The sequence below is a fragment of the Sminthopsis crassicaudata genome, chromosome 3 (assembly GCF_048593235.1).
Source record: "Sminthopsis crassicaudata isolate SCR6 chromosome 3, ASM4859323v1, whole genome shotgun sequence".
NCBI classification, from domain to species: Eukaryota; Metazoa; Chordata; class Mammalia; order Dasyuromorphia; family Dasyuridae; genus Sminthopsis; species Sminthopsis crassicaudata.
In genome coordinates this window covers 262,067,932-262,080,823 of record NC_133619.1, presented here as the reverse complement: position 1 = coordinate 262,080,823, position 12,892 = coordinate 262,067,932, and the positions used below count along the sequence as shown (strand labels likewise).

Here is a 12,892-nt window from a genome sequence, read left to right as displayed (position 1 = left end):
TTGAAAGATTGTTCAGATATTTCAATCATTCCAACAACACTTCCCTGCTAAAAGAAGCTTCAAGTCATGGAATGCCATGATTTCTGGTTACTTAGTAAGAAACGTGAAATCACACAATGTTTGCATTATTTTACCCATGATGATCTTCCCTTAAGAAGTGATATTAAATAAAAATTACCAAGGACATTTGTGATCAGGACACAAGAAGGGAGACAGGCCAATTTGAACAATGAATGGATTTTGCAGTTTGGCTTCCAAAACCGGCAATTGGTTTAAACTTTTCTCCAGGTTACCAATTATCTCTCCAGTGTTAAACTGGGTGGATTTTTTTCAGTTCTATTTCACCTCTTGGCAGCATTTGATACTTCTTGTCTACCTCTCTATCTTGGTTACCTTTCTTTTTTGATCCTATTCCCTCCTATTTGACCAATCTTCTTCAGTATTCCTTGACAGACTCTCATTCATCATTTGCCCTCTTACTGACTGACCATGGTTATCCCCAGAACTTTATCCCTGGCACTCCTCTCTTGCATCTGTACAAAGAGGCTGCTAAGTGGTGCAGAATATATAAACTCTGGGCCTGGAAACAGGAAGACCTAAGAGGGAATCCAGCCTCTCATACTGAGGGAAGTTTTTCTTGATGCTCCACAATTGTTTGTCAAGTCCCTCCTTCCAACAAATTACCTGACATTTATTTATCAATATTTATGGTGGATGGCTCAAGAATAATGTAAGCTATTGGAATGCAGGAACCATTCATTTTTGTTTGGGTTTTTCTAGCGCCTGCTACAAAGAAAGTATTTAATAAATAGTTGTTTATCTGGACTGCTGAATATAAATAATAGTGGAAAAAAATTAAGAGTTAAGGAGTATTATGAAATATCATGTACGAAATATATAACAAAAGGAGATGAGCTGGTTCTACAGCAAGAGTGAAGTATAAGAAATGGCTAGCTCAATATCTACATTATTTTCTCTGAAATGTCAAAAGATTTAGAAGAAGACCAAGGATATTGGAGAGATAATCTATGAAGTAAGCCCATACACACAGATGAATTGTGATATTCACTAATGAAATATTGCTACATCAGTGAAATTGTAGATCTAGTAAAAGGCAATATGAGATAAAAAAAGAAAGAAACATTTGGTTTTTTCCTGGCTCAAAACAAAGGACCAATTGCCTCCATTACTAAACTAAAAATCCAGGAGTATAACTTCTACTAATATAAGAAAAGACAGCCTGAAAATACTCCATTTCTTTAGTTTTTTATTTTAAACTCTGACAATAGCGTCTAATGTGCAATTTTGCACTGTGCCACATAGTGGTAAATTTTTTAAATTAGAGAATGGAATTCCCCATAACCTTATTCTATTAAGAGGTAGGAAATCATCCAGTGAATTTTAGAAAGACTTCCACAAAAATATGGCCATGTAAACTGAGGAATCCTACTAATGAGTCAGCTTTCCTAGAACTAGTTAGAACCCACTTTCATTGATTTATTTCCCTGTTCCCCTTCCTACACCACAACAGTTATCAGGTAGGAATCATTCAGTTTTTGCTGCTATTGTTCATTTAAATCATGTTCAACTCTGTCACCCCATTTTGGTTTTCTTGACAAAGACACTGAAGTGACTTAAGATTTTCTTTTCCAGTTCATTTTACAGATGAGGAAATTGAGACAAATAGGGTCACAGCTATTAAGTATTTGATGCCACAAAGGTGAGTTCAACTAACTCTAAGCTATCTATTGTGCTAGCTGCCCATCATTCAACTAGCCAGCCTAAAATAGCTTTCAAAAAGGTGCATTTATTAAGGTGGTACAATGAGACCATGTACAAAACATATCTCCAAATGTTTGTGACACAATATCCTATAAGGACATTCAGAGTATAAAGTTAATGGTCTTAAACTTAATAGAGAGTAGATAAGGCTCTTCACTGCTGCATGTCCCTTTTCCCCATTTATGGAGTGCTAAAGAAGTTCCCTTTAAAGATGGAGTAGTTTCTTTCTTGAGCTCCTTATAAAGCCCTAAATTCAGTTGGTCTTAGATTCCCAGTGTAGCACTACTGCCAGGAATACAATGATGCTACTAGGTCACCAATGGAAAGATAAGAAATTAAAAATCTTTTGTACTCTTTGAAGCTTGCAAGGCCTTTGAGGCATTTTCTCTCTCCTCAGGCAGAACCTCCTCCTAAGTGGGTTTCAGCTAGAATACCATACTCACCCCAATTTTTGGAATTCAAACCATTCTCAGGTCTTCTGACAATTTACAAATAATCCTTGGGGTATGCTCAAGATTCCTCAGCCTAGGGGCAAGCGCCAGCTCTGAAGTCAGGAGGGCCTGAGTTCAACTCTGGCCTTAAGACACTTAACATTTCCTAGCTGTATGATCCTGGGCAAGTCACTTAACCCCAACTCAGCAAAAAAAAAAAAAAAAAAAAAAAAGATTCTTCAGCCTATCTAAACACAATTCTTGGATTGCTCATTCCAGTTGAAAGACCTTTTAGCACTCTATCAGATGGGCTGAAAGACTGATTGAGATACACTGTCACATAGATACATGGGGGCATGGTTTCAACTTATCCTTACAAAAAAATAAACTCCTCAAAATATGATACTGAAAAGAGCTAACTCCAATTACCTGGGAAATTCCTATCTGAAAGACCTAATTGCCCTTTGTGAAATTAAGTTTTTCCTCATTTACTACAGACTAAAAAAGCCAAAACAACACCATCAATACCACCATTACCACAGCATACAGGAATTGACCCAAACAAAATTAGCCCTAAATATTAAAATTAATATACTCTTCTTTTTCTATTTGAGTTCTCATGATAATCTCTATGTGACAGTATTGGCTATTTGCTTGAGACAAATGATTTTGCTATGTAAAACTATTAATAGAAGCTGGGTAGAAGAGAACTAACATGAAAAAGCTGGACTAAACAATGTTAAACATGGTCAAGGTTAATGCAAATCTTTGAAGCTATTTTTCCTATGTGAATTCATGACTTCATTAAGTATTTTACTTCTCTTGTTCAAGAATGCTTGTCATTTCATCTATCCCTCTGCCTTGCATTCATCAACTCTGCTGTTTATCCTCACTGAGACTTTCAATCCCTCAACTATTTTTTGGAAAATCACTGGGCTTTACATTATTCTTATCTCTTGAGATCCTTTTCCCTTATCCTATGGACAATCTTGGCCTGTTAAGCCTCAGTCTTTGATTTCTTTTATTACTTATTGCCTCTACTCTTACCCCATGTTTCTAAATGAAGCTAGAGAAAGATATATTCCTGCCAGTTCTAGTATAGTTGAGGGCAGCAACACCTTCCCAGTTACCTGGATTTACAATTTAGGTATGTCAATCTCTATTCTTCATTTTCTCATCTCCCAGATCTCATCAGTTACCAAGTCCTTAACATCTCTAGGACAAGCTCCCTTATTACCACATGCATGGGCTACTGTAACAGCCTGCTGACTAGTTTTCCTGTATTATATCTCTCTGAACTCCAGTTCGTCCTCTCCTCAGCTATCAAAGTGAACTTCCTAAAGAATAGGTCTAACCATATCACCCTTTAGCCTCACTTAATAAACTCCAGTGAATCTTCATTACTTTCAGATCCAAATATAAAATCCTCAGTTTGGCTTTTAAAGTCCATTATAATTTGGAATTCAGGAGGACCCGAGTTCAAATTTGATCTCAGACACTTAACACTTCCTAGCTGTGTGACCCTGGGCAGGTCACTTAACCCCAGCCTCAGGGAAAAAAAAAAAAGTCTTACCACATCAATTCCCTCTCCACCTACCATATAATCTAGAGAACTGGCCTCATTTCTGTTCCTCCAATAGGATAGGCCATCTCCCTGCTTCTATATATTTTCACAGCAGAAAGGTACCACTGTACCAACACCATTTAACTTAGCATCAAATTTACATATAAAATAGAAAAATTAACTTACCTGGCGGCAAATCTGGAGGATAGTCTTTATTTTCTAATTTCATAATTTCACGAGATACCTACCCATAATAACAAAATAAATGAGATCATTAATAAAAATATGCCATATTAAAAAATTTTATCATGCATCTAATATAAATAGTCATTTAGTCCACTGATATATAACATTGTTATCCCTCATGATTCTCTTCTCTAGTTTGAATAAATCTATTTCTTTATAGCTTCTAATTTTTTCTGGCCTTTTAATCATGGTTGTTATTATTCTCTGTAACCCTTCTAAGTGCTTCATGTTTCTAAAATTGCCTAGAAAAGGACAAAAGTCTCTAATAAGGGTCTGATTACTACTAGGTACCTTGTGTAAAGACCATTAATATACAGTATATACTTTTGTTCCTGTAAGTAGCATGTTTTCATTTTAAATATCCTTAAAAATGAAACCAGTTCTATTCATTTCCCACCACACTTACTATCACTTCCTGAGGAAGAACAGGATCTACAAGTGGTAGGAACTGTAATCAGTTATGTTTTTTTCCCTTTGATTTATAGACTAAAATCTGGCTAACGGATCATTGTAAATTTAGATTGGGAGGAATCTTAGCAATCATTTAAACCAAAATCTACTATTTTACAGGTAAGGAAACAAAAATTGATTAAGAGCAGAAATTACTTGAGAGGGTCACCTAAGTGATAAGCCGTCAGGATTTGGATCCAAGTCATCTGAATCCAAACCAGCATTCTTTATACTGTACTTTATACTTCCCATTGTTAGGATGTGTTAAAAAAAAAAAAATGTTGTCAAGAATCTTTCAATCGCATTTTCCATGGAATTGGTTTTTATAATTAGAAGCATTTTAAATTGCTAGAAGTAATTTTCAAAAAACAAAATAAATATAACAAGATATATAGAATTGTGAACCTATTTATATATGTACCAAACACATGTACGTAAAGTCTGATCTACTTAATAGCAACATAAACTTCCCAATTTCTTAAATTCTTAAAAAATTTTTTGAAATCTAGCATGGGAAAAAAAAAGTCTAAGGTCTCCAGGTGATCAAAGAAATCAAACACAACAAACAATATGGGTGGTATTTTGCAGATATTTCATAAAAATAAATGTGGACTTTTTTAAAAAAAGAAAAGATTCCTTTCTTATCAATCTACTAATTCTGATTAATCAGTAGATAAGCAAAAGCCACTTCTTTTGTTCAGATGTAGTTTCCTTTTTAGACTATGACTTTTTGGCTTCCATACCTGTGCCCTTTTTTGAAAATGGATACTTATTACTTGCATAATTTCCTGTCGAATAATTTTACTAATGTTATTTACATAATATCCTGTGAATACCTGTAAGTTGCTTACTAGTCTAGCTACTAATCTTTCAATTAAGGCACATGATAATTATCAATAAATACCTGACTGCTCCTAGATGGATGGTACAGGGCTAGGTTCTACATTTATTTTCCATCATTTGGAAAGAGTAGTATAGTTATATTCAAGGACATGGGTTAACTGGGATAATCACCATTTAAAGTCCTCTAAGCCTCAAATTCTTCAGCTGCAAAAGGAAAAGGTTGAACTATATAGCCGCTAAAATCCCAGTTAAAAATCTATGATACCATAAAATTCTGGAGGAGGGGGGTGGAGAGTTTGTATATTTTAAAAAACACAAAATCCAATGTTAACTTGGAGACTAGAGTACAGTTAAAATGTTACTTTTTACAACTTTCTAAAAAAGTTTTTTTTGTTTTGTTTTGTTTTGCTGAGGCAATGGGGTTAAGTGACTTGCCCAGAGTCACACAGCTAGGAAAGTGTCTGAGGCCAGATTTGAACTCAGGTCCTCCTGACTTCAAGTCTGGCACTCTATCCACTGTGCCACCTAGCTGCCCCTAAAAAAGTTTTAAGACTGGCATCAGTAACAGAGACAAAAAAAAGACTAATGCAGATCTACACATTTGAACTAATTCCATCATTAAATAATGAATGAAGCCATCCTGAAGTATCAAAAATCAATCTATCTAGCCATCATCCATCCATCCATTCATATGTAAGTATAAAACTAAAATGAACATTAAGAATAGCTTTGAAGGGGAAAGAAAACACCAAATGTGATGCTGTGTAGGAAGGAAGGGGCCAAGTGAGGTTTAGGGTGAAAGTCTCTTTGCCTTTGGAATGAAGGTAATGTTCACAATAGGATGATATGAAATATAAGCAACTTTATTAGAAGCACCTGGTTGTGCTGCTTCCTTACCTACCCAGGCAACAGTAGTTCAGTTCCTTTAAATAACAGAGTTTCACTCCAGTTCACCACATTCTAGGAACAGCTCTGGGCAGTGTGACTGCTGGTCCTAGTCTTTGCGTTTTCTGATTTCTCAACATTTTTGCTAACAATTTAAGTTTGTATTATATGGAAATAAGTTTTCTTATATTCAGTTTCATTTCTCTATACATTTTCCATCTAAATGAAGTACAACATTGATGTAAGATCCTGAAACACCATCTTACAAAATAACTGACATTAGGGAAAATGGAATTTAATTATGAAGTCTTAACTCTTTCCTCACAACCCATTTTCTATACTGAGCATCATTCTAGAAAAATGAAAATAAATAAAAAGAGGGGGAAGAGAAACCTCATAAAAATGATACAAATACAACAGCATACATAAAAATATTTGAATTTACAGATTAAATTTTAAATGACATTTAAAAAAATAAAAAAATGCCAATCATTTGAAGAATGCTTAAACAAACAAAACAGATGAATGTAATGTGTTAAGGAACACCCCTAAGTGCAAAAGCCCCCACAGCTGTGAATCATAACACACCCGAAGGAATTGGAAAGCAGCCTTTACTGACACAGATATTGCTTGTGGATTGGGAATGAAATAAATTGGAGGCAAGAGGGAAGAGAAAAGAGGCCAGAGAATGCAAATGACTCTGTTTCCTTGTAATCTTATATCCTTTCACATGAAGAGATCTATTCTGCTTTTAGATCCCAAACAACTACTAGCAAATTGCTTCTGTAACAGTAATGGAATTGTATTTTGCTATAAGATTTGAATTTGAATCAGTATTTGAATTTGAAAGAAAAATTAAAAGTAACAAGTTTTTTCTCTTCTATCTTTTCCTCTAAATATAATACTAGCATATATAAACTTTTATTACTAATTTTAGAGGTTCCTGAGAACAATGAGTGTGAAAACTGGGAAAGAAAAGCCCGATCAGCTACTTATGAATTGCCAATCATAAATTGAAGCAAATAAAAGTAGGGCTTATAATAAAAGTCTCTATTTTTTCCAATTAGGGAAGATGGATTAGATGACTTTTAAGGTCCCTTCCAAATGTAAATTTATAATCCCATGATTCTAAATCAGTCTATATCTCATCACTGTAGTGAAAGACCACTGACTCTGGAGTCAAAGGAACTTGGTATAAATCCCACTTCTTATCTTATTATCTATGTGACCTTGGCCAACTCACTTAAAATTCTCTAGGACTTGGTTTTCTTCTCAGCTTTAAAATGAGGGAGACTATATAATTCCCGAGTTTACTTCTAGCTATGATTTTTTTTTTTTTTTTTTTTTTGGTAAAACTTAAGAGTATTCACCTATGGTGCTATTACTATAGAAATGTGTTACTTTTCAAAGATTTGATCATCTAATAACATTTATCTTAACAAAGGACAAGCAGCCTCATCTAGGCAACAGAGCAATAAATTTTGAAACCTCTGATCTAAACTGTTATTTGGAAAGAATTTTCTGGAATTGTTTATTTATGAAATTGTAAGAAACTAAATAATTATTCATAAAAAATGGAAACACTATCACTATGCAACAAGAGATCAAATATCTCAAATTTTTAAGTTCTACTATTAGTTCCAACCCTCAGACAATGTGCATTTGAAAAACAAAAAACAAACAAACAAAAAAAAACAAACGATCATTTTGAGTGACTTTACCTTCAAATTCTGATAATGATAATAATCACGATATTTCGATGCTAATCTCAATACCTTGTTTTCTTCATTGGTTTCCATAAAATTAAGAAAACCATAATGTAAAGGTCTTGGAGAATTATAACCTGAGGATAACCTAGGAGAAAAAAAAATAACTAATGTTTTAATGCTTCTGATTATGATATATTATATTTAAACCTTCTAAATAAATACATGACAGCAGAGACATATTGAATTTTAGAACATAAAACACTATTAATGTTAATATGGACTGAGAGGACTTTAAGTAACCTTAAATCCATAGATTATACATTTTTATAGAAAAAACTGTGTTTAAGATAAAACTCATAACATACATTTAGTTAAGTTGAAGAGAAAATCTTTTGTTTGTATATTAAAGATAACCATTCCTTCCTATTTTAACCATAACAGCTACTATCTTCAGTACGTGAAACAAAATAACAAAATTCAACTGAAGTTGCAAATAACCAACATCTATGGGGAATCACTGACAAATCACCACCATTAATTTTAAAACTACAATCAGCAATTAAGAAAATAAAGTATTTGTTCCTTATTTTGACTATTTCTTGGCAAGTAAAAATAATTAAACAATTAGCTAGTCATGCAACCACATTAAACAAATAAAAAATTTTATTTTGCCAAATAGGTAATCAAACTGTGATTTGATTTAATAGTACCACCATTAGGTCTGAATTGCAAAGAGGTTTTTTTTTTTTTTTTTTTTTAAGGGAAAAGGACTTATCTGTAAAAAACATATTTACAACAGTTCTTTTTGTGGTAACAAAGAATTAGAAATTTAGAGGATGCCAATCATTTGAAGAATGCTTAAACAAATTATAACAGATGAATGTAATGTGTTAAGAAACACCCCTAAGTGCGAAAGCCCCCACAGCTGTGAATCATAACACACCCGAAGGAATTGGAAAGCAGCCTTTACTGACACAGTTGTTGCTTGTGGATTGGGAATGAAATAAATTGGAGGCAAGAGGGAAGAGAAGAGAGGCCAGAGAATGCAAATGACTCTGTTTCCTTGTAATCTTATATCCTTTCACATGAAGAGATCTATTCTGCTTTTAGATCCCAAACAATTACTAGCAAATTGCTCCTGTAACAGTAATGGAATTGTATTGTGCTATAAGAAATGACAAGTAGGTAGATTTCCCCCCAAAAATGAAAATATTTACATGAACTAATGTAAAATGAAATGAGCAGAATCAGTAGAACATTATACACAGTAACAGCAAAGTTGTACAATGATCAACTATGAATGATGACTTAGCTATTCTCAGCAACATAATAAGCCAAGAAAATTCCAAAACACTTATGACAAAAAAAAAAAAATGCTATTGACATAGAGAGAAAGAACTGATGAAATATGAATGAAGCTATTTTTCACTTTGTCTATTTTTTTATTTTCTTCTTTTGGTCTGTTTATTCTTCCACAACACAACTAACATGGAAATACATTTTACATGACTGCACATATATAGCCTATATTAAATTGCTTATTGTCTTAGTGAGGGGGGAAGTGAGGGAGAAAAGGAGAAAATTTGGAACTTAAAATTATATATATATATATATATATATATATATATATATATATATATATATATATATATATATATATAAAAGAATGTTAAAAATTGTTTTTCCATGTAAATGGAGAAAAAATAAAATTGTATGTAATTGAAAAAAAAAAATTATCTGGCTCCTGCTACTCTCCCAAATCTAACAAACAATAATAGCTCCCATTTATAAACAACTTTAAGGTTTATAAAATGCTTTCTTCACAATACTCTAGTAGGTCGGGGTATGCAATAAAAATGCTATTATCTTTAGGGAAGTTAAATTACTTTTGCTATAATCATATAAGTAGTAAACATCAGAGGCAGATAAGAAGCCCAAGTCTTCTCAAATTCTACTATGGTGTCTCCACCATTGATTTACTTCTAACAGGGAAGAAATGGAAGACAATAATTGTAACTTATATTGCCCTCTCCAATTCTGGCACTCAGTTCCAGGATTAACTCAAAAAAAAAAAAAAGACATAAACAAAAAATAAGAATAAAGACTCTTCCCATTGCTATTTGGAATCAAGTAGCAAAGCTATACATGTCAAAGCAATGGGAAACATTGCTCTAACATTTTCCTATAGGACGGACTAAAATATAATGTATATTTTTGTGACCCCTAACTTGATATTTCACTTTAGTCTTAAAGGAAAAATAAATACAAAATAATGCTCATCTGATTGCACATAATGCTTGGTTTTATGTTTCTTTAATGTAATTGGCTTGTAATGTTGTGTTATATTTATCTATGTTGGTGTTTAATTCCCATGATTAGGCTATCAGCAAGTTGAAGAAAATAGACAATCATAATTTTACACCTCTCCAAATACTTACTACAGTGTTCAACAAGTGCTTAAAAGACGTTCGATGATTTGATTAGTTGAGATGAACTGGAGAATTTTCAACGTGAACAATTTTTAAAAGTGAGGTGGAAAAATATAAATAAGAAGATGGTTTAAATTAAGAAGCCTGTATAACTGGATTGTCCTTGCTTCTAACTACTAAAGCTAATTAGTGGCTGTTAGAGCAAATGACCACAACAACTCTATACAATTAATAATGATCTAGTATCAACTTACCTTTTTCCATAAAATGATTTCCTTATCTGACCATGTTTTGAACCTTTGAAAATTAATCACAAAAGTCATCAATGTAATAAAACCACTTGCTTTTTTTTTAGTTGTCAAAATTAACATATTTCAACCTTTATTTTAAGTGTTATATAAATAATTTCAAGTTTATAAAACATCTGAAATAGAAAACTACCACACTTTGAATTGATAGTTAAATACTATCACACAACCTAGTTCTGTCACAATAAATGTACTGTGTTTCTTTCAGCAAAGAGAATTCTACCCATGTCAATCATAGTGTTAAATAACTAAGTAGATAAGTCTCAATGAACTATCCAAGCAACAAAGAGAAGTGACTTGCCCAGGGTCACGCAGTTGTTAAATGTCACATGTAAGATTAGAATACTTAGTCCAAGGCTCCATATTCTATACTCTATACCATGTCCCTTCTACTGTAAATACTTGAAGCAAAAAAAGAAAATATTGTACCACATTAATTAAAAGTACCTCTTAATTCTTCCACTTGTTTTTGTAATTTTACATTCTGTTGAGTAAGATCCTTCATTCCATCTGGGTAGTTTCGGCAAAGATGTTGAGCTCTCTCATTTGCTTCTAGTGCCCAGGCATGCTCCCCCAACATTGAAAGAGCATCACAAAAACGATAATGGCCCTGTTATATAAAGAAAAATTACAATTTAAAAAAAATTAGGCCCAAGGTAAAGAAAATAGACAAGAAATAAGTATCTTGCTTAAAAACATTTAAAATATTTAACAACTTTGTTATGAATGAAAATAAAATAGGTGAGATTAATTTTTTCAAGAAATGAAATTACTTAATGAATTAAGTAAGAAAGCATGAAAAAGAAGTACACTGATAAGTTACAGAATTAGCCCTTTTACCAACAAAACACTTACTGGACAGCTTGGTCACAAGGAATATAAGTTGGAGATATTGTTTTCAGATTTTTCTACATTAAAAAATGGCAATAGTTCAACTGTTTTTTTTTTTTTTTTTTTTTTTTTAAGAATAAATTATATTACTTTGGGCCAAAATTAATTTTAAAACTCGAATATAAAATTTGGGGGAAGTTATTTTGTTATAGAAAATGATAGACTTTGTCAATGTAGGATGGGCTTACCAATATTCTTTAATCTCTATGACAAATACTCTTTTGGGGAATTGGGAGGTTCTGTCATATAACTCTAAGTCTCAAAATATTACTAATAAATTTAGGGAGATCAACTTCATTAATTCAACAAATATTTCTACTATAAGCAAGTCACTGCCTTTAGTTCTGGGAGTACAAAGACAAAAATGAAAGTCTTTACTTCCAAGGAACCTACATTCTATTTAAGAGTACACCTTTTTTACAGATGATAAACATAAAGTCACTTCAGGTAGGGTACCATACTGGGGCTCTGACACTGAGGATCAAGAAAAGCTTCTGGTAGGAGGTAGAAACTGAATTCACTTTTGATGGGAGGCAGGGATTCTAAGTGACAGAAACAAGAAAAGAATATGGGACACATTACTCACACTACACTACTCAAAACGTATTATTATGGAAGATGGAATGCGAAGTTAAACAAACATCTATCTAGCTAATAGTTTGGCTTGAAAACAAACTGTATATATAGGAAAAAAATAAGTCTGCACTTGTTAAACAAGAGTTTGAATGTGGAGGCCTTTAAAAGCCAGGCTGAAAACCAGAAGCAATGAGAAGGAATTACCAGGGACTAAATTCTTAATGAAACAAGGAATAGAAATGATTATGAAAGATAAAATTGCTATTTTCAATTATGAAAAATTGAAAAAGGTTTTGTAACTAAGATAAACAGGGAAGTGGTTACCTGGGGGAAAGAGCGTTGTATCAATTATCTCTGATAAAGGTTTAACATTCAAGATAACTAACAGAAATATCGAAGACCAAAAGCCATGCTCCAGTAGATAACTGGTCAAAGGATCTAGAGATGGAAGGAACCTCGGGGTGCCAGCTAATTCACTCCTCCTTGCTTTATGGATGAGGAAACTAAGACTCAGAGAGGTGAAGTTACTTCCCAAAGATCACACAGGAAGTGAGCATCAGAGGCAGGATTTGAACCCAGGTCCTCCAGTTCCACAGCCAGTTTCTCAAAAGGAAAATTGCAAAGTATTAGCAGTTGCATAAAAAAATGCTCCAAATTATTAATAAAAAAATGTGAAATCAAGACAACCGTGTTGTTACAAATTATAGCCAGTAATTTGGTAAAAATGATAAAAGGTAACAACTAATGTTGGAGATTAAAAAACAAACAAACAAACAAA

The 12,892-nt window shown here is 32.9% G+C and overlaps 1 protein-coding gene across 8 annotated transcripts in view; it reads right to left on the bottom strand.

Annotated features, from left to right (window-relative positions):
* Positions 1–12,892, bottom strand: part of TTC3 (tetratricopeptide repeat domain 3) — a 162,362-nt gene that overhangs the window by 89,045 nt on the left and 60,425 nt on the right. For 7 of the 8 annotated variants that reach the window (XR_012488006.1, XR_012488005.1, XM_074300641.1 and 4 more), the window contains exons 12-15: positions 11,095–11,257; positions 10,594–10,636; positions 7,923–8,055; positions 3,964–4,021 (exon numbers count right to left, since the gene is read on the bottom strand). Coding sequence is in view for 6 of the 8 variants with exons in the window: in XM_074300641.1 (XP_074156742.1) it covers positions 3,964–4,021; positions 7,923–8,055; positions 10,594–10,636; positions 11,095–11,257 (397 nt within the window). In the remaining 2 variants the exon portion in view is untranslated. Of the gene's footprint in view, positions 1–3,963; positions 4,022–7,922; positions 8,056–10,593; positions 10,637–11,094; positions 11,258–12,438; positions 12,550–12,892 lie in introns of those variants that run through there. The other variant, XM_074300642.1, reaches the window with a different exon arrangement.